At 34.0% G+C, this 22,939-nt stretch overlaps 1 protein-coding gene across 5 annotated transcripts; it reads left to right on the top strand.

Annotated features, from left to right (window-relative positions):
• The first annotated feature begins 1,197 nt into the window (after window positions 1–1,197).
• Window positions 1,198–13,494, top strand: LOC122279167 (katanin p80 WD40 repeat-containing subunit B1 homolog KTN80.1). Of its 5 annotated transcripts, XM_043089555.1 has the most exons (18): window positions 1,200–1,555; window positions 2,145–2,275; window positions 3,919–4,036; window positions 4,456–4,682; window positions 4,773–4,875; window positions 5,229–5,299; window positions 5,570–5,644; window positions 5,730–5,873; window positions 5,968–6,154; window positions 7,448–7,963; window positions 9,223–9,279; window positions 9,363–9,496; window positions 10,289–10,414; window positions 10,785–10,859; window positions 10,994–11,106; window positions 11,822–11,938; window positions 12,052–12,120; window positions 13,018–13,494. In XM_043089555.1, exons 1-18 carry the CDS (start codon window positions 1,531–1,533, stop codon window positions 13,076–13,078), a joined length of 2,349 nt encoding a protein of 782 aa, XP_042945489.1. In that variant the 5' UTR covers window positions 1,200–1,530; the 3' UTR covers window positions 13,079–13,494. The 5 variants fall into 5 exon arrangements, 2 of the variants coding, with proteins under 2 accessions (XP_042945489.1, XP_042945490.1); XR_006229504.1 differs by lacking the exon at window positions 13,018–13,494 and having other exon boundaries at window positions 1,198–1,555; window positions 10,785–10,863; window positions 12,052–12,085; XM_043089556.1 differs by lacking the exon at window positions 1,200–1,555 and having other exon boundaries at window positions 2,257–2,275; window positions 4,451–4,682.
• Window positions 13,495–22,939: the final 9,445 nt, after the last annotated feature.

The raw sequence follows: 22,939 nt of genomic DNA, 5'->3' as shown, positions 1-22,939 counted from the left end.
TACTGAACTCATCTACATTTATTTAAAAGCTTATCTAAATATATGACCAATAAATTAAAACTATAAATAGAAAATAACCAATATTAATACAAAATGGAAATTGAAAAAAAAAAATACAAAAAAATATTAATTATTACGTAAGCATTTATCAGTTTTGGATAGTCAAAACATTGCAAAACAACTCCTCATTCGTCAAATATGTGTGTATATATATATATATTAAGGAATATTTAATCAAATATGACTTACTTGAACTCGTATATATATATAAATAATTAGAAAAATGTTTTAGCTATGAAGATATGTTATAAAATTAAGTTTATAAATTAATATATTTTGATATGATATGTCAAATTATAAAAATATTTTTATAATAAATTTATTTTTATATATATTTTTTAAAACGGCAACACTTCTCAAATGAAAAAAAAAAAATTATTATTTAGGGAATGCCTCTTAACAAAAATTCGTATTTAACAAATGTCATTTTCAAGAACAGAAATTTATTAATAAATATTTATAAAAATTTACGCATACTACATAGGTAACGTCCCACTCAAATCTTGTAATGTAACGAGGCGCGTAGATTCTCATTTATTACTCTTGTTTATTGATGTATAACCATTTTGTTTCTTTCATTTATACAAACCATTCCTCATATGATTTTTTTAAATATAATTATCGAAATCTTCGAAAATTCTTAAACAAATTTTGAGATACGTTTTTTTTATTTAATTTTTATTAAAGTGGATAAAAAAATTTAAAATAATGTTACTTTTATTCATCATAATAATACATATAGTCGTTAAAGACACGTGACCTGATTGACATTATCTCCAATCTGTAAATTAGAAGTCTGGAGTTTGAAACTCTTCTTTTTTAAATATATCGAAAAAGATAATATAATAATTATGAAGTATTTACGTGAAATATTATTCTTTCGAAAAAAATTAAAATTTATTATTAAAAAAATTAATTAATTTTTTTATCTAAATTTAATATTTGTATATTTTTTAAAAAAAATTAAGGAGCACTTACATATTCTATTCTACTATTGTAAATACTATTTTTTATTTTTTTATTCATTGCCCAAAAAAAATCCAAACGGATTCGGAATTCGGCGCGTAATTTGGGTTTTTCAGAACCAGGAGAAATGGAGGGGCAACTTGGTCTTTTAGGAAAAAGAGCATAGACTGGCTCAATCATGGTCAGAATTCAAGCAAAGCAGCCCTCTCTCTCTCTCTATCCGACGCGTCTCAGAAAAGCAAATAAATTCAAGAGAAAAAAAGGAGAAGAAAAAGCAAAAGAAAAGAGAGTTGGAATTGTTGAATCTTCTATAAATCTCTCTGTACAATATTTTTTTTCTTCGGGACGGAGTTCAGTTCCTCGGCCCCAGGACGATCTTTTTCTTCCGGCGAGGATTTCCCAGAAGTGAAGCAGTTTCCTCCGTCACTGCGAATTAATTTTTCATTTCTCGATATCCTTTTTGTAGCTTCGGACTCGGATTACTCAAGCTTGCTTCCGGGAAAAATGGTCAAGCGTGGTTATAAGCTACGTATCCTTTTTGAGTTTTATTTTTCCCCCACTATTCTTGCTTTTATCCGCTTGTACGGCTTCAATAAATTCAGGATTTGGGCTGTTTGTTTCTAGTTTTACGGTTTATTGCTGTTAGTATTTGAGCTTCTTTTGGAAATTTTTAGTTGAAAATACATTTTTTTATAAGAAGTATCAACTGTACTTTTGTTATTTTTCTTGGGAAAAAATATGGTTTAACCGGCATTCCATTTTTGGTTTCTTCTTTTTACTTTTGTTTAGTTAAAGGATTTCTTTAGGCTTTGTTTGGTTGCTGAGAGAGTTGAAATATGGTTTTCAATTGAACTGAACTTAGTTAAACATACTGCACGCTTTGCTGTTAAATGGGGTTTTGAATTCTCGGCCAAGCTTGAATATTTTTCAGTACTTTTTTTCTTTAATCAATATCTTCAGCAACTAGGAGCGTTAGACTGTAGAAAATGTTATAACCTGTATTTTTAATATTTAACTTCTTTTTTTTTTTTAGTTCTATCAATAAAACATAAAAAAGGAAAAAAGTGATGTGGTTTGTATATTGGGCCGTGTGATTTCTTGACTGAATGAAATAATAGAGGAACTTGTGGCTCATTCAGCGAGTGTGAACTGCGTGAATATTGGGAAGAAGGCGTGCCGTCATTTTATCACTGGCGGGGATGACCACAAAGTTAATCTTTGCGCGATTGGGAAACCCAATTCCGTAATGGTTAGAGTTCAAATCTTATTCTGCTGCATTAGTCTTGAACTTGCCTAGGGTTGTAAGAATACCCGGAAAACTGCTCTGGTTCCATGTTTGGGTCGGTTGGTGGTTTGTAGATTCGGTGTTTTTACTAGTTTGGTTCAGTTCCGGTTTGCAGTGTTTGTGGACCAAACCAAAATGAACCGAATTAATATAATGTATAGTTTTTAGAACTTTTTATTTATTTATTTTTAAATTTTATATACTATATAGATTATGCATATTGTAAAGATAATAATTATAGCTTGAAATTGTAATCTTATTATTTATACTTGATATAAGCTTACTCATGCATGAATATTAATACGATGAAAGTTGAATAAAATATTGTTAGAATATTATTTTTTAATATTATTATAGTTTTGGGATTTGAAAAAGTTGAATTGTTTATTGTATTTTATATGAGAATTTGTAAAAGTTATAATGATGAGATTAGATGAGATGAAATTGGTTAAGAGTATTTTTCTATTTAACAATTAAGTTACATATATAAGTATAACATATATATATATATATATTGTATAGTGGTTAGTAAATTAGTGCATACTACATTGTATTTATCAAAACTATCACCTACCAATTAGTTGTTGCACTTGCATATCTTAATATGCAGTAACTAGTACGTATTACATAGCACTTATTAATTAGATGATTCATTCATGCACATTAGTAAATTATTTAAGTATAAATTAACTTCCATTTTTTTATGCTCCTTAACTCATTAACAATTTAATATCTTGGAGAGCATCGTGACATCAACGTTATTACACACAATGAGATTAAGGAATCTAATTTATATAATGTAAAAAAGTTTGGGAAAGAAATGAGCGAAATATCAAACCAGACCAAAAAGCCAGATACATTCAGTTTCCTTGATGAACCGGTTGGTCAGGTTTTGATTATTATAAAACCAAATGGTTCAGTTTGGTTCACCAGAAAGCCTACTTGCCTAGTTAAATTAGGAATAGTGTATGAGAGTCTCCTTTGATGCCCACTGGTTCAAAGTAATGAAAAACCATACAAATTAGAATGTGATAATATCTAATCAAAAGATTGGATATACAGGAGATCTTTGCTTGTACAATGGGAAATATTTGTATAAAAGAGAAATATATATCAGTATAATTGATACACACAAAACCCACATCAATTCTTCGTCCAAATTTGCTCGAACACATGTTTCCAACATATAGTCTTGTACAGTGTGATCAACAAAATAAATGAGTTGAAGTTCTATCCCTTAAACAGTCGATTAGAAACTACATGATAATATGTTTATTCCTTTATTTGGATGCATTATAACTTTCTTTGTGTTGTCTGTGTTTGTGTTTTTTCGTTCCTCATTCCTTATTGCACATTATTAAGGACATTGTTTTTTTTTCAAGTTAAGTCATCTAAATAATTGGCAAGCAGGGTGATAAAGGCACATGCCTTGTACATACCTGCCTCCGGCCTCCCTAATTTTGAAACAACGTGCATGGATTAATATGTTGAAATCACCCCCTTTTGACTGAGTTTCGAACTACCCTTTTGTAATTGTTTTTAACCTAGTTTGATGAGGGCCATACATTTGCTGGAACATTTCAATGAGTGTTGTTTTACATGTGCAGAGCCTGTGTGGCCATACAAGTCCAGTTGAATCGGTTGCTTTTGATTCGTCAGAAGTTTTGGTGCTTGCTGGAGCTTCTAATGGTGTGATAAAACTCTGGGATTTGGAGGAAGTAAAGAGTAAGTCACTTCCTTGATTGGTTTCTTATTGCTTGATTAATCGAATTCTTTGATTGAAAGAACTATTACGTTGCTCTCTATATTACAAATAACAGTTTATTAGTTGGGACTTTTTTCTTGGACACCCGGTTCCAATAAAAAATAACAGATTATATAAGCTGTTGTTTCTTTAATAAAAATTATTTTGGCAGGAAAAAAAGGAAGTTGACAAATGAAGTTGATACAAGCCTTATATAGATGATAGATATTATTACCTACTCAGTGGGCTTTACCTGATAATCTTGGGGTGCTATTTGTGGTTCCAATTTACTAGTTTGGGTTAGAATCTATGGAATTTGCCACTTTGGATTGCTGCATGAATTGTAAGATTAATTTGTGATTAAACTTCTGATCTTTTTGTTATTATTATTGAAGTGTAGTGGTTCGAACTCTTACTGGACACAGTTCCAACTGCACTGCTGTTGAATTTCATCCATTCGGAGAGTTCTTTGCATCTGGTTCCATGGATGCCAATCTAAAGATCTGGGATATTAGAAGGAAAGGATGCATCCACACATACAAGGGTCATACTCAAGGCATTAGTACAATCAAATTCACTCCCGATGGTCGATGGGTAGTTTCTGGTGGATTTGATAATATTGTAAAGGTACTAATTGATCACACCACTAGTGTGCAGCTTGCAGCAAGTTTTTGTATAAACGTTTATAATCAGCAACTTCCACTCACTGCTGAACAGGTGTGGGATCTAACAGCTGGAAAGCTCTTGCATGATTTTAAGTTCCATGAAGGACATATTCGATCGATAGATTTTCACCCACTTGAGTTTCTCTTAGCCACGGGTGAGCATCTGACCCAAAACTTGGTTTCAGACTTATGACTGTCTGTTAGAGAAAAATGGCTCTGCCTGGTCGAGGAGTTCTCAAAATGGTCCATGAGCCTCTAAGGGGGTGAAAATTGTATCCAGCATTTTTGTATTAGCCATTAGTGTCTTTAAGGGATTTCATGATTACAATTTATTTTCTTTTCTCTTTTCTTTATGGTGGTTTCTTTTTCTGTTTTTCTTATTTTTGGGGGTTGGATTGAAGTTATATGTAACATATATCCGATTTATTTCCTCTAGAAATCAGCAAATTCTCATTAACTGTTTATGTAGTCATTAGTAATGTGTTGTAACACACAAATTGTTTTCCAGGTTCAGCAGACAGAACTGTTAAATTTTGGGATCTGGAAACCTTTGAACTGATTGGTTCTGCCAGACCTGAGGTATATAGTGTGGCGTTCTCTGATCTACCAATAAAACAAAGATAGTGTGGTGTTCTCTGATCTGAAAGCTGCTTTATAAATTTAAGTACTGTAGAAGTTCAGTCTTCGTCTGGAAACTCAAAGACATGTACCAGGCCTCCATTTTTTTCCATTCATTATGTCAACTTTTCTCATTCTTTGGTTTGGCTTGAGAGAACTTCATATTCCCTTAATAATAATAGAGGAGGATTTAATCCTACTTTCCTAAGAAGATAAGTTACTCCTTTCCAGGCTACAGGAGTACGCGCAATTGCTTTTCATCCTGATGGGAGAACTCTATTTTCTGGGGTGGAGGATAGTTTGAAGGTTTGGATTGTGCACACCCCAAAATTTTGTGAGATTGTGCCAGGATGGTACATAAACATCATATATCCATGCTTATGAATTGTAGGTTTACTCATGGGAACCTGTAATATGTCATGATGCTGTTGATATGGGATGGTCAACGCTTGGTGACCTATGCATTCATGATGGAAAACTTCTGGCTTGCTCATACCATCGAAATTCTGTTGGAGTTTGGGCAGCAGATATATCGGTATCCGCCGTTATCTTTTCTAGTAACTTGTTCCTTATTATTTCTTGTTCTGTGGATCTTGAGGTCAATTTAAAAATTATATTCTCTGTGACAGCGTATTGGGCCATATGCAGCTAATTCTATACCTGACCAAAATGACTCTATGGAAAAGAAAATTAACCTTAATTTCCCAGGAAGTCATTCTTCTGAGGATTTAGGAAGTGGTATCCGATCAACTTCAGGTTTGCGGTGCATGTCTCCTGATTGTGAAACGAAAGAGATAAAGAACATATATGTGGATTGTAAGTTGTTATTTCTGCTTTCTGATTCTTTTTTTAGAATATCAATAACAGTTTTTATAGTTTTGAAACAGCTGTTGATTCTCTAAATCATCAATTTTTTTTAATATATTTTTTGTTCATTTGTATTTTTGCACCTATTATAAACATAGTCTGGATCCAAGCATGTGGGACCTTTGGACTTGTCCAGCATCTTACAGATATGGACTTTAGTTTTCATCACAATGCTTGGCTGGCTTATTAATTTTGGTTTGGTTTCTACTTACCCCAAATTAAAGTATTTATAAAGAAAAATAAAACAATAAAAAAGAAGAAAACTCATCAAATTAAATTTCTATCTTATTATGACCTCACATGAAATTATTCTTTTCAGTGTTTGGTATCACTTTTATGGCAGATATTGGAGATTGGCTTGGCTTGCCTCCTCTCAAAATTGAGCTTCCTTCATATTTTTAGTTGGAGGAAATATACAATGATTTTTCTCTTACAATTCCACAGATTTCTAGATGCTTAGCACTATATAGTGGCTGAGCGTATTTGTCGAGATGGATTAAGATTGGTTGTGGCCTGGTCTACCCAAGCATAGTTAGCACAGTACGGTGTGAAAGCAAGAGTAAGGGCGGTGATTTTGAAAGAATTTAGTGTCCAGTGCCCACAAAAAGGCTTAAGCATATGTATTTTGAAGCAATGGAAATTATACTTGTGCAGTAAAAAACCATAAATCGTATTATTGTCGCCCTTCCATTTTTTGAAGTAATGGTATATATAGTTACATAACAAAAACCTTTATCCTTGTTATAGTTGCACCTCATGTCATAATGGTCTCTAAATGAATAGGTAGGTTGACCAAGGTTCAAATCCAGAAAGTAGCGACAAATTTGCCGCCTTTTGCAGCTTGTTACTTACCCTAGACCTGGATACCAACATAGTCCAGCCCATGTTAAGAGTGGGTTGGGGCTGCCTTGTAGCAAATGCGCATAAAGGCATATTCTAGCTTGTACTCAATTTGTTGAAAGTTTTGCTGGTTTTCTGATCCCAAATTAAGTCTGGGGTTGTGTAATTCCAAGATGTTCAGGTTTCTGATTATGAAGATAGATAGGATTTGGTTCTGCCCAATCCAATGTGGAGGCCTAGCACATGGAGTGTGTGGTATGTGGCAGACAGGCTGTCATTGGAGTCTAATTTGACACAAGCACTAACTCATAAACTCTTATGATCATATAGATATTTTGCTTTTATTTTCCCTTCATTTTCATCCTATTTTCTCTAATGTGCTGTTTTCTCTTACTTGTAAAGCTGCTGGTGGGAAGCTTGTTACCTCACCAAGAGTTGAGTCCTTCAATTCTCCAAAAGTGGTAACCCCAAAGGAAATTAGTTGTACGCCAACTCAGAAGGAAAGTCCTGTCGCAGGCTTGAATGCAAGATCTAATGAAAAAGCACTTGATAAGAAATGCATTGTGCCTAGCACTGTAGCTACGGACAGTGCTGGCAGAAGAGATGCCGTCAATTCTGGAAAAGAAATGATAACCTTTTCAAGGACAAAGCGTGGTATGTTGCTCAAACCAGCTCATGCTCGGAGGACATCAAATAGCAAAGTTGAGGTTGAGAGGCTGCCAGAAACTGTTGAATCTGGAAATTTGAGCAATGTGTCGAGCAATTTAGATAGTGCAATAAATTCAAAATTCCAATCCAAACTTGCATCAGAAGATGGATGTAGAAAATCATGTGAGGAAGAACATTCTCATATCAAAGGTGTTACTGAGAATCTTGAAAGAATTTTATCACCACAGAAGCCCTGTAGTCAGGAAAGCTGTAAGTTCGTATACTATAGTGCTATGTGTTTACGATGGGTTGTGACTAGTTTGTTTGATTGCTTGTGGGGTTTCGTCTTTTTCCCTTGATTCACCTATTTCTTTCTACCCTCTAATTGTCCAATGAGTGTGTCTTGGTTGCCTGTTGATCTCCATTTGCACTTTAAAGCAAAGCCTTAACCTTACAATCTCAGGTCACTCAGCCAAAGTCTTGTACCACTCTACTTTGTCAGACTGCATTGAGTTAACCATAGTCGAAGTCTTACAACACCTTCAATACAATCATCTCACTTATCTTATTTCTGATAAAAAAAAAATGGTCATTTATGCATATCCTGAGACCAGCTTGTGACAGTTGCAACTATTTACCTTCTGGTAGATGCATTGGTTTCTACTTAATTTGTTCTTCTATAGTTTTATCATCACAAACCTAATTCCAGACACTTGGGCCTTGTTTGATTTCTAAACTTTCCAAAAATTTTCAAAAAAAAATTGCAACTTCGACCCAAACATCTTTCAATCTCAAAAGCATTTTCTATTTCTGTTGTAATCTGGTCAAATGAAACATTTTCTGTTTGAACTTTTTAACTTTTCATCCAATCATTTACTTGGATTCCAGTGAAAGTCAAAAACAAAAAAAGCAAATCAATTAATATCCTAAACAAATTATTCAAACAGCCTTTCAACACTACCCAGACACTTTCACAAATCCGAATACAAAACATACTTCAAAGAATATTTATTCAAAATTTCTTATCTACCTTCACAAAACCCAATAAAAATCTCAGAACTTTTCAAAAACATTCTGAAAGTTTCATTAACCGAACAGACTATTTTTTGGGGTTAAATATTAAATTGGTTCATGTGTTTTGCCTTAAAGTCAAGTTTCTTACTGTGCTTTTCAATTATACCTTTTACTCCTTGTGATATTACAATTGATCAAATTGATCATCTCGTCAGAATTCCATTAATAAAAGGTTAATAAACATTTCACAAACAAAAATAAACAATGATAAATCTTTTTTAAATTTTATAAAAAAAGGGACAGCAACCCTTTGGTCCTGCCAGCAGTGGCTGTACAATTCTAGTTGAAATGCTTGCAAGTATGAAATACCTTTCCTTTTACCTCATAATGGGGTAGCTGAGTCATGGTTATTTAAGCCTCTATCAGAAGTGGCCACTAGTAACAATCTGTTTTGATCTGTAAAATAGATTTATAGTCTGTATCTTGGAATAAATAGCTTTCTTATTATGTTTCAGGTGACGAATCCCTCAGTTGCAACAAAGGGCTAAGCCCTGTTAAAATTGTCAATGGAGGTTCACCATTCTCCCAACTCTGTATTTTTATAGAATATACAGGAGGGATAGATCTTGATTCTTTAAAAAATTACATTTGGCAGTTGCAGTTGTACAAGGAAGGACTCGCTCACTGGTTGAGAGGTTTGAAAGAAGAGAGAGTGTCAATAGCAATGAAGAGCAAGCATCTACAGTGTCGTGTGTGATACCTGAAATGGATACGACTCCCACGATGCTGGTAAAAAAAATTCAGATGTAAAAGAACAACTTTTCTAGACTACTGGCAATATCTATAGTGGCATATCTACTGCTTTTGCAGATTCTGATTTCAATATTTTACATCTTAATTAATATGGTGCTTGAGAAGTCGAACTTTAGTTCCTATGAGTAAAACTTTTGAGTTAGTAATTTCAGAAGTGTGTATTAACAAGTCATTGGACATTGTCAAAGCTAGGACTTTGCTGTTAAACTATAACCATGATTGTTTGCATTGTTGCTCAGTAATAATGATTCATTGGTAAACTTCCCAGTTACAAATCCAAGATGGTGTGATCATCAGATGATTGCCATTTCTTTAAACCTTCTACATAGCATTGAGAAATAAATTTAGTAGCTCTTTTAGTAGAATAACTAATATATTTAACCCCAAGGGGTTGCGTAGTGGTCATGGGGCGAGCTGTATAAATTGGACGTGCTAGGTTTGAAACTTTGCATTCATACTCTTGGGGCCGTTGGACTGGGGAAATTCCTCCTTGAATTACCCGAGGTGTACCTGCAGGAAAATCCTTGCTGAGGGCTTGTGCACTCCCAGGATCAGTCGGTACTATGTCCCTAACATCCGGTGCCAATAAAAATAATTAATTTTATTAGTTTTATAGAAATCTGTTCCTGTTTGCCTAATTTTTTTGCTCTGGAAACATAATGTTGTATTTACTGTTTGCCCAAATAACTCAATAGTGATACACATTGTAACTCCTGGTTAGTTAAAGTTGTTCAAATATTGTTTCATGTTTCTTTTTTTAACTAACAGAAAGGAGTACCTAAAACTTCTGGAAGGGACTGGACTTCCACAAATGATAGGGATGTTACCGATGATCTCATGCAAACTCATGAAGTATTCCTGAGTACACTTCGCTCACGCTTAACAAAATTACAGGTAACCGTGGTTGATCAAAGGGAATAATTAAGTTTTTCCATGAAATTTTTGTTAGTCATTACCAAGTTTACATTGCTACCTGACATGGACAAATTCATCTTATAAAGATAACCTTTGGAAGCCAAAAATATTGACTTGCCATGGATGTTTGCGATTTTGAATGGTACATTAGTGAATCTAATTGGCAATATGTAAAATGCATATTATTTAATTATTGAAAAACTTCTTGCTGGTTCAAAGATTGGGAAAAGATAAAAAGAAAAAAAACGCTTTACCAAATGTTGTTCAAGGAACATATTACATGTAGATCCCTTTCTAAAGTTGTTTTACACTGGAAGTAATGTATATCATTCATAATGGGAGCTCACAGGTGGTGCGACATTTTTGGGAGCGGAATGATATCAAAGGTGCCATTGGTGCGCTAAGGAAGCTGCCAGATCATTCTGTGGGTATCTATTAGAAGACTTCTGCTGCTTATAATTGTTAATATTTTTTCCTAACGGTTCCAACTAGTAACGAGTGCTTCTTTTTTTTTTAAACATATTTTGTTGACTAAATATTCATTTGATGCTGGTGCAGGTGCAAGCAGATGTGGCCAGTGTTCTTATGGAGAAAATGGAGATTATTACCTTAGATCTGTTTTCTTGCTTGCTTCCTGTGCTTTTGGGTTTGCTTGATAGCAAGGTAGAAAGGTAATTTTTTAATGCATGAGATGATTGGAAAATTCATAATGCTTGGGCTGGAAGATATTTGTGCTGGGATTTTTTGATGACGTGGAATCTCACCATGGCAGGGTCATTGGTAAAAGCATGCTTAAAGCACACTTTTGTAAAAAAAAAAAAAAAAAAAAGTGTTATAAAAATCAGTTCAATACCTAAAAATTATGTAAACAAAATATTCGTAAGTATGTAGATGATATTGAAGATCATTTATCATATCATGGTGCCACTTGTTGTGTGTGATGTATATAGTGCCATTTGATTGATCATGTTAGCATAGAAATTGATACCTACAATTCTTGATCTTTTTTGGTCATGGTCTTTCTGGTATATTTTGATTTAACCATGTACTTCTATAATGCCCCATACCCAGAGGTCTAGGGAGTTGGTTCCTGTTACCTAAATCATCTCCCAACAATACAATATATATACTCCAAGGATCATAATGAAAACATTCTACAACGCGCCAAAGCTCTTTAAAAAAAAATATACATCCATAAAACTAACATCAGCAAAGTTCCAAAATACCAGATTCCACTTGGTCTAATAAATCGACAAGGTTCAAATGAAATAACTAAACAATTCCATAGAGTCTCAATAAAATATCAACATCCCAATAAACCAAATCTACAGAATAAGAATCCAATCTACTGAATAAAATCCTCCAATAATCATATCACTGTTACAGGCATGCAAATGTGTCATTGGAGATGCTATTGAAGCTTGTAGCAGTGTTCGGCCCAGTGATATACTCAACCGTTTCAGCGCCTCCCACTGTTGGTGTTGATCTTCAGGCAGAGCAAAGGTTTCATTTTTTCGCAATAATATGCAAATTTTGATTTTACTTTCTTGGGTGGGTATGGTTGAGTGAGATTTATTTGGTGCAATGAACTTACTTCATCTGAAATTTATGCGCAGGCTTTCCTGCTGCAACCAGTGTTTTATCCAGCTGCAAAAGATCCAGAAAATTCTCCCGTTGCTTGTAAGGTAAGCATGTGATCTTGAGTTTCACACTAGAAGTATTCAATTGGAATAGAGTGTATGCAAAGTTTCCATATAGGCTTGGAATGTTTATGTATGTGTGTGTGTGTGTGTATAAGTAATGCACTTTTATTAAAAGCACAGAGGGGCGCAACTATAGTACACAGGAAGCATACAAAAAGATAACAAAAAGAACATAAGTCTTTGACATCTAGAAAATTAGGGAGTTGGGAGCCGTTATGAGTAGCTATTCAAACATAAAGGGTACTGAATACGGTGACTTTTAACATTATTGTCTTCTCACGGTCTTGAAATATCACATTCTACGTAGGGTTTCCATAGGGTTTAGAATGTTTTCTTTTGAATGTCTTATGCAATAGTATCCCCCCAAAACCAAAGGTAAGGGAGCGGAAAAATAGGTTGCATTGTTGACAAGAAAAGTAGCAAAGATTGTAGGTATTTGAATTGGAGGGGTTTAATAAACCTGGCCATTTGAATCATCCGATCCCTGAATGGCTGAAACCCAAGTACTGAGCTTTATCTTGGAGGAAGAAAAGTTTAGCAATTTCAAGTACATTAATATTTGGAGACCAAGAGCTAATCCCTTGGCCTTCATCAATATGACATTCATGAAGACCTCTCCCTAGGTTGTGGGTGTGTCCACACGTGCGGCCAAACCACAAATCCTTGGCTCTGTTGCATGCGTGTCTACTAGTGTTTTTTCTTCTTTTGCCAGATTCATTGTGGCATGCTGAACCTTCAATGGTCATTTGTGAGTCTTGTGACATCATTTTGCTTAATTTTGACAAGTAGAATGCCCTTTCTTGTGTGCAGTCTGATTGACTTTCGATGCAGATTTAGTAATTGATGTATCAAGAATCTCTCTCTTGGTTTTTAATGCAGGAAGGGCGGATTGCTGGCAAAATCTGCTCGGGAATTGAATCTAGTTCTTCAAGAATCATGACCAATGCTGCCAAGCCAACAAATTTCTTTAGGCGAGAAAGGGCAGCTAAACTGACATCCTTTGGAGGGGACCACTTAGCAAACAGTACATTTCTTACATTGAGTTATAGGCTATCATATCGAGCAATTTTGTTTCAATCTCTGGGCCTTTGTCATTGTCCCCGGCTTTTGTCAGTAAAGAGCGCTAGATTTGGAAGCAACATCTTTCAATGCCAGTGTAAGAGCAAGAAGACTGCAGCAATTATTCCAAACTTGGTCTTCTGGCAACATAATCCCCAAATTTTTATTCTTTTATGTGGAAAATATCAATTCTCTCTTTGGTTCAATTGTATGTAATGATTTGCCAGTTTATAATTCATATGTATACTGCATTTGTAATGAATTCAATGAAGTATATATAAAAATATGTTTTCTTCACTGCTGTAGTTATTATTAACGTTAATTCAGTTCTTTATGACAATGAAGAATCTTGTATTGGTCTGGGACAAGGAGGTGAAGACCAGTTTTTTTGTGTGGATGTTCAGTGCTCGGTTGTCATGGTTCTGGAAAGGAGGTTGAGGGGACTGTCTGGTGGATTGGGTGAAGGGTCGTGCAGAAGAAGTGAAGAAGGCTCGAGCAAGAAGTGGCAGTTTTGTTAGTTACAAGCTGGTGAATGAATGATGTCGTGCAGTATAATAAGATGTTAGTAATCAATACGCTGTCGCTTTGTGAGACGCAGTCGTTTCATTAATTCAATGTAATTGGCAATACGCTGCCGTTTTGTAAGACAATATACAAAGTACATAAACTCCAGTTGGAGGGAAGATTCCTCAACTCCGAATTCAGTCAAACAACTTTCTTCCCTCTCTCTCTCTCTCTCTCTCTCTCTCAACTTCTTGAGACTGACCATCTCGAATTAGTCGTAATTGGACTCATTACATCGGTCTTTCTATAATGTCATTGTCACTTATAATGATAACAATCCCTATTACTAATTATGACTACTAATTTAATCTTGTTATGAACTCGATGAAAAGGAAAGAGTTTCAAGAGATTGAGAGAGAGTGAGAGAGGAGATTTTCTTATTGATCTGTATATCAAACTTATGAATTCCTTAAAGGATACGGCGATATATATAGGAGTACAAAAGAGACTATGCATTTGACGACTAGTACTATGCACTAGCACTATGTATTTGACGACTAGCACTATGCATTTGACGGCTAGCTAAATGTGGTCATACAATTCAAGATAGTTTATAACACTTTCCCTTTGGATGACCATATTTAAAGAATATGCCTCGTTAAAACCTTGCCAAGGAAAAACCCTGTGGGAAAAAACCAATGACGAAGGAAAAAGAGTACAGTATTCATGTGTACCGTCGAGTGCTTTAGGATTGCCTCATTAAAACCTTGCAAAGGAAAACCCAGTGGGATAAAACCTTAGCGAAGGAAAAAAAGTACAATCAGCACAAGTCTTCAAGACATTACTTCCCCTGAAAAGTGTATGATAACAGGTCTTCAAACCTCTGCATTCTAATGTTCTGCATAATCTTCTCAAATGTTGCAGTTGGTAATGCTTGACATCAATTTTAACTTTCTTCTCATGAATTGCAATGATCTTCTTGTGGGGATCTGAAAGATAATCTGCATCTGTACATCCAACTAACTGTGGATTTGATCAAAAAATAATCACAACTGGATCTTTCTGCTCATCACTACTCTTCTGGAGTTGTACTCTTCTGGAGTTCTTGTAAATAACATAGTTAGTGGAGAATTCATCAACATTAAACCGCTAACCTCATTTTTCAATAAAAACGGTGGCCAGCTTTTTAGATTAGACAAGCACCGCGGATTTTCAACTCTTCTGTAGGTGTCAGGCGTGTTGTCAGGCGTGCTGTCAGGCGCTGCAGAGCTATGAAACTATATTTCGTTTATTTTCTCTTGCTTCACGAGAGATGCTGAATCATAATTTTCTCTATAAAAGAGATATTCAGCTCATCTTTATTCGCATCTCATCTTCTTCACTTTTCTGTAATCATACTGCATTTTTACTCTACAATATTTTTCTGCATTCTTATCCTGCAATCTCTTTCTGCAATGGCTCAGCAATCTTCTCAGGGTCAATATATGAGGTATTCTGCACCTCGTTCATCAGCTGTTCCTGCTTCTACCACAGGTGCTATCATGCAATATAATGATCTGACTCATAAGTCAGATAATGAAGCTATTTATGAGCTTGTGAGTCTCGGTACCCGATACTCATCATCTATTGTCGCATTTTCTCAGCGACTGCAATCTAGAACTTGTGGAGTTGACAAACTCCACGAGAATATTGCTATCCTTCAGCGACTTCTTCTGGAGTCCAATATGAAGATAGGAGCAATAAAGCAAGAGAATAAGAATTTAAAATCCTTGCTTAAATCTTCTTTTCGATTGCCCACCCCTTTAGATAAGGATGCCATGCAGATTCTTGAAGAACAAGAGCGTTTGAAGAATGAGGCAAAGTAACTCAAATTTCTGTAATTTTTTCTTCAAGATAATAAAATAATATTTCACAAATATTTATATTTGTGTTTCTGTCTTTTGGTAGATGTTCTGTGTACTCCCTTTTATTTCTTCTTTAATAATGCACACTTCATATCAAACCCATAATATGAATCTGAAATACTAATTGTATTTAAAAGATGGTATTTCAGAACTAATAATATCATCCATCTTCCCCTTGAAGCCGCAATGGTTTCAGATTTATATTTCAAATATGTGCAGTTTTCATGAGCTCTTCTGGAGTCTCAATGACATTTAAATCATATATATAAACTGCAATGATAGCTTATTTCCATTTGCGTTTGGATTGCTTTAGATCATATAAGGATCTTTGAAACTTGATAGAATACATATTTCTATATGTATTCATATTAGAAATTTCAAGCATTTTCTATCCTTCAGGGATTTTCATATATATATATATATATAATGATCCAATGATCCATATGCAGTTAATCATGCATATCCAAACTCTCGGTAACTTTCAATCTAATAAAAATCTCAATATGATTTCAACCACTTTAAAAGCGTATCAATATTGTTTCTTCAATAAACTAATTTGTGATTTCTATATCACATTTTCATATTAAAAATTTCAGGCTTTTTATATCATGTATATAAATATCCACTGATATTTAACAAAAATCACCTCTTTAGGTGTTTGGACTTCAGGTCCATATTTATCACATTTAACTAGTGATATCAATTCTTCAGGAATTGAGAAATTGACTCGTGATTTATATATCACATTTTTATTTCCTTTCTATAAATACCCACTGACATTTAACAAGCATCACCTCTTTAAGTGTTTGGACTATAAGTCCCGATGCATAATATTTTACTAGTGAATCAATTCTGCAGGAATTGTTTCTTTCAAATTTGGCTAATATTTTACGTCGTATTCTTCGACGGTTCTTGATTCACTTTCATTATTACTTCTGGTAATGTCAATTGCCATCTCATATGGAAATACGTTGTCGACAATGATTTTATTTCTATCCATAATTTCTCTAATATTCATAAAATGTGTCGAGATCTCGTTATTTTCAGGTACCTGTCCCTCTTCAAGGGAAGACATTTTCATGAAAAACCTCTTCAGGAGGCACTCTTCAAGAGTTTATATAGGAGAATTTTATACAGAGAATTTGGATGGACTTTATTGCTTTTTTTGTGGGTATGACCTCTTCAGGAGCACAAAATTATTTGTGCCTTTCTCTTTTGAGATGCTCTATCTTTTATATCAATACGTCTCACATGCCTTTAAACATGTCTTTAGACTGCTGAATTTCTTAATTGTCCTACAGGGACTTCAATCCTCGCTGGAATTTTAGCAGCTAGAATATGAGACATTTTTATCTTATTGCATCCAAAATTTAATTATCATCTGAACTTTTGGTTCACATATAATAATCAAGATATCGTCGAATAATTTCATCTTATTTACTTCTGGCAAATTTTTCTTTCCACTTCTAGTGGTAAGACTTTATAGTAAAAGAATTTTTTGGTTCTTTTATGGACGTCCATATGAAAATCATTCGACTTATCGTAATTCATTTTGGATGATCAAGATAACCATGAAAAGATACAAATATTTTGAATCATATCACTTTTTGATGCATCATAATATTTGATTCAATAATTTGTATAATATCATCTCAAAGAGAAAGCTTATAGCTTTTCTAATACGAGCTTCTGGCTTGAAAAGATATTCATTATCACGTCCAATCTCTTAATTTCTTTGAATAAAACGCATCATTCTTTTCACTTCAGGGAATAAAATGATAAAAATCTATTATCATTCACTTCAGGGAATGATGTAGAACTAGTAGGACGTGATTAATGATTTCTTATCAAAAACTCATTATTTTGCTCGGTCACTGAAAGACCTGATACAAATTTAGAATATATTGTGAACGTTTGCATTTCATATTGCTACTTCAGGAGCATATTCGATATTGCTACTTCAGGAGCACATTCGAGATGTTCATTCAAATATATATTTTTTCCACAATTTCAATTATGCAACTTCAGGTGCATAAATCATAATGAGCTTTTTGGTACAAGTATCAATCATTTAAATTATGAGATACTCAAAAGCTATTATTGATTTAGGGCCATCCTTCAGGGATGCTCCATTTCTATTCTCAGATAAATCATATCATCAATAATTTATAACAAGTATAAAAGAATAAATAAAACTTGTATCTTAGAGATTTCAAATAATATATTGAAAAACTTACTTGATGTCCAACATCATATGAGTAGAAAAGCTACTGATGAGAAGAAAAACTAATTTACCATCATCATCATCATCATCACGTCTCAAAAGGAAACCTGTACCAAAAAGAAAAAGAAAAGAAAGACTTTTCTTGCAATTAGATTTTGGTAATATATACTGTCTACGTTAAAAATTAGGCCAAATAATTAGAAGTAGTGGACAGCCATTTTTGACTGGAGGATGATAAGCAGCCCATTATTGCTGTCCTCTTTTCAAGTTTCTCCATTCTTTTACTCCCGGACCCACAGTCTGTGGTCATGCAAGAAAACTTCCTATATTTTATGCAAAATAATGTCTTCTTGGAATAATAAAAGTAGTTGGACAACTTGCATCAATCTGGAACAACAACTTGCCACTCCCATGGGACCCACTTGTCCTCTTCATCTATCTTTCTTTTTACAAAAATCAAACGCTTTCCCACCAACTTGAATTTTTTATTACAAGAATCACATGCTCCAATTATGCGATAATCAACACTGGCCCGCCCATGTGCTACATACTTCATTGACTTTGCTTTTTCGACAAGTAATGTCGGTTTGGAGAATCGTCCCTCGGTGGTCAACAGACTCACTCAGGGTGAGTCGGTAGTAGAGAAGTTTAAAATTCCATCAAGGGCATTTCAGTGAGGTTTGGAAAAAGTGCAGTAGATTTTCGTGATCAGGGACACCGTCGAAATTGGAGAAGATCTGCAAGATATCATCTACCGTGGTTTCGTTGTGGCCCAACGTTTTGGAGATGTGCCACGCCACAACCAATAATTAACAAGGGGTCCTGTCCCTCTCTCTCTCTCTCTCTCTCTCTCTCTCTCTCTCTCTCTCTCTGCGTCTTCTGGTCTCAGCCACTGCACAACTTCAGATAATGCAGAAGCTGGTGCTCGGCTCGACCCCGGCCTCTAAGCTCTCCGGTCTCATACTCACTTGTGGTCACTAGAATCACCCACGACCGTTGCGTGTAGATCCCCAGTATATCAAGCTGTCCAGCTCCGTAAGCTTGCCCTCGTAGCGTTTCGAGCGTGCTCCCCATTCCAAGCATGATGCCGAAGGAGAAACCAGCAATAACAGAGTTTTCAATGGAGACAGCTGCGATTGCTAAAGTTCCGACGTGGCCAGCGAAGACTTGGGTTACGGCACCAAGTGAGTACTGGCATATGTAGGTGAAGATGGCTAGGCCAGCGAGGTACCAGAGCTTCTTTGACTCGACGAGGAACGATCTTCTCAGCCAACAAATACGAGCACGGGTTCAATGAAGATCTGAAGGTCTAAAGGTTGGGAGAGCGTCAGACTGAAGATCTGAAGGTTGCGTGTTTGATCCACGCTCACCGCATCTCTCTGTTTCTATCTTCTTGATGCTCTTCTCGTTGTCCTTCGTGACTCGATCAGAGCTCTTGTAGTTGAGCTCAGTGACTCCGTCCTAAATGTCTATCTGAGAGAGAGGAAGAGAACTGGCAAACGATGATTCTCAAATCTGAGAGAAAGGAAGAGATCTAAGAACGAACGGTTCGGCCGTCGAAGATTTTGGACGCTGTCTGAGAGAGAGGAAGAGAAAAGATTGGGTAGAGGCTAGGAAGAAAAATAAGGCAATTCGTGCTGATAACGTGTTATGAACTCGATGAAAAGGAAAGAGTTTCAAAAGATTGAGAGAGAGTGAGAGAGGAGATTTTCTTATTGATCTGTATATCAAACTTATGAATTCCTTAAAAGATACGGCGATATATATAGGAGTACAAAAGAGACTATGCTTTTAACGACTAGCACTATGCATTTGACGACTAGCACTATGCACTAGCACTATGCATTTGACGGCTAGCTAAATGTGGTCATACAATTCAAGATAGTTTATAACAAATCTTGTAATGATTATTGATTTCCTATTATTTGTCTCTGACTTTACTATCACTTAATTCTTATATTATTTTATTCTTACTTTTACAAGAAAGAAGAAATATTGTTCAACTTTCTTCTTCTTCTTCTTCCTTCCTTTTTTTTTTTTTGAAGGAAACTTGTATTTTTCATCAAAGCATATTAGATCAATGACTGTATATATGAAGGAGGATCCTCCATGTCCACAATTACATCTGAGATAACTTGATAAGTAAAGCATTTTGACCTAAAGCATGAGCTACTTTGTTAGTGGCTCGTCTTACATGATGGATTGACCATCTTGCATAGTTTTGAATTTGCTTCTTGATGTCATTAACAATTATTCTGGCTGTTACAGGTGTAAAAAAAATAGTGAACTGATAAATTAGACTGGACCAAACCGGTGAGTTTAGTCCAGTATATAGTTTGGTTTGGTCCGATACTAATTTTATTTTTCTTAAAACTAATCAAAATCGATTTTGTTTTAATTTTTCTTTTTCTAAAACTGGATAGACAGGTTCATATATATATATATATATTTAAATTTTTTATATTGTACATAATTTTTATATATAATAAATATATAATTATATATAAAATAGTTTTGTATTATATGATAAATTACTAATTAATATAATATTAAATTTTAAAATCTTATATCACTATAATTAGTGGTGGACCTACCTTATGTCTAAGGGGAGCCATGGCCCCCCAAAGTTTTTAAAAAATTCAAAATATACCTTATATTTTATTTATAATTTTATAAATATAGCAAATGGCCCCCCAAAAAAATTTACACTTCCCATATATTCTTTAAAATTTTCTAAAATATCTATATATTTAGAAATGTCTTTCTTCAATTTTTTTTTCCTATAGTTCTATAATTTCGATGTATTATTTATTTTCAAGGATGTAGCCTCACCAAAATTAAATTAAAACTAAATTTAGTAAAAATAATAAAATTATTAATATGGATCTCCAAGTTATTTTTTTTTTTATACAATATTAAACTTTTTAAGATGAAATCCAAAGTGAAATTACAAGAAAAATCATTTAACGTTGATAATTTACATGAAAAATATTTAAGAGATTTTATCCTCTAGACTTCATTAAGTAAAAAAAAAAATTATTTAAGGTCTCAATTATGACATTATATGCTTAATGTGACACGAAAATATCTAAATTTTGCATGAAACTTGATAAATTGGCTTACAAACTAGAATTAAAGATGACATTTTAAAAGATCACTTGATAGTTTCTAAGAAGAAAATAAATTCTAAATATTTCATTTTAAAAATAATAATAGATTAATATTATTTCATGAAACATTATCATCAAAAATTTGAAACAAATATTAAGTTGTGTTTTTTAGAATTTTATTTTTATGTATATGTAACAAATTATTGAGATCTAATTTTATATATAGTTATATTTTATGATTTTTAGTTTTTTTATTTTAGTTTTTTTATTTTATATAAATGTGTCACACAATAGAAAAGTTGGCCCCTCCTCATAAAAGTTCTTGGTTCCGCCACTGACCATAGTTTATTGTATTAATAGTTATATTAATATTATATAATATATATTAATAATTATACTAATACTGTATCTCTATATATTATACTATACTATATCACTATATTATATATTATAATATATCACTATAGTCTATAATACAATTATAATATATATTATAACATATTACAATATATTAACACTATAGATTATATACTATAATATACTATAATTATAGTATATTATATATTATTATATAATATCGTATATAGTATATTAAAGCTAGGAAACAGGACCAAAACTTGTTTAGGAAAGTAACTAGTATGGAATCGATTCTTGAAAATGCAAAACCGGTTCAGTCCCAAATTTTATCCAAAACCGAATCAATTTGAACTGGTTACACCCCTACCTACTGTAGACCGGGATTCCTCTTCCTTTGTTGTGTCTTTAACAATATGCAGTGAGCCACCCTCGAATATGATGTGACTAAGGCCTAGATTTAAACCAAATTTGGTAGCTTCGAGATGTCAGTAGCTTCTACCAATAGAGGATCAAGAAATAAGGATCAATTCATTCTCATAGTTGCAGCTACTAATCTATTCTCATCTCGAATTATGATTCGAATTCCAATTTTACAACGAGTTTTATCAACAACAACATCCCAATTAATCTTGAAAGTGTTCATAGGAGGAGGGGTCCATCTTTGTTCTACAGAGCTGGTAATGCTTAACTGCCTAACTTTCATGGATTGTAAGGCCTTCATCTCTTGCAAATCTTATGGTGACTATTTCACCATTGCATTAGGATGCTTGAACTCTTTTTGAAAGACAAAAGTATTTTTTCTCTACCAAATTCTTTTGGAAACCACAACATTTCCTTGAAAGGCACTTTAACACAATGATAAGCCTCGCCTATTTATTTTCATAGTTGAAAGTCAAACTTTAGAGCTCGGTGATAGGAGATGTTGGAAAGTAAGTGTGAAGTGTGGGTTGTAGGGGTACGCCTAGTTGAATAAGGACTTTTGGATCTGACTAGACTCCTATACGAGCACCTGTAATTCCTCCATCACCTCTTCTTCTTCTTCTTCTTCTTTTTTTTTTTTTTTTTTTTTTAATTAGTCCACATGTCTTCTATCAATTCCAGAAAGGTCTTAGTAGATAAAGAGCTTTTTTGGATCTTTTTAGAATATTGGTCCCAAATATCTTGTGCTGCAAGACAACTCCATAAAGCATGAGCTATAATTCCCCTTCTATGCAAATAGGACAATTAGGATTTTCCACAACCTCCTTCTTAGACAGGTTCATATTGGTAGGGAGTCCTTCTCAGCAAGCTCTCCACAAGAAAATTTTGTTTGTTGGGAAAATATTCAACTTCCATATGTCAAACCACACATGTCTACTATAAACACTACTTGATGGCTGACCCTTTGATTGTTCTTCCAATTCTTTATGAAAATGGTAAGCACTTCTTATTGTGAATTTACCATCTGCAGATCTTTTCCAAATCAGTTTGTCAGGGCTATTAATGTAGCTTAGAGAATTTTTTTTTTTTTTGATAATATCAGCTTCCTCTCTAAAAAGATTTTATAAATTAGAGGCGATATCCATTGCTTAGTATCACGATCAATGAGTTCTTGCACTTTTGCATTTCCTTCTAACACCTTTACTGCACTATGGATCCTAAAT

The sequence above is a fragment of the Carya illinoinensis genome, chromosome 10 (assembly GCF_018687715.1).
Source record: "Carya illinoinensis cultivar Pawnee chromosome 10, C.illinoinensisPawnee_v1, whole genome shotgun sequence".
Taxonomy (NCBI): Eukaryota; Viridiplantae; Streptophyta; class Magnoliopsida; order Fagales; family Juglandaceae; genus Carya; species Carya illinoinensis.
Note: the sequence above shows the minus strand (reverse complement) of the source record. Positions and strands in the feature narration are given on the sequence as shown.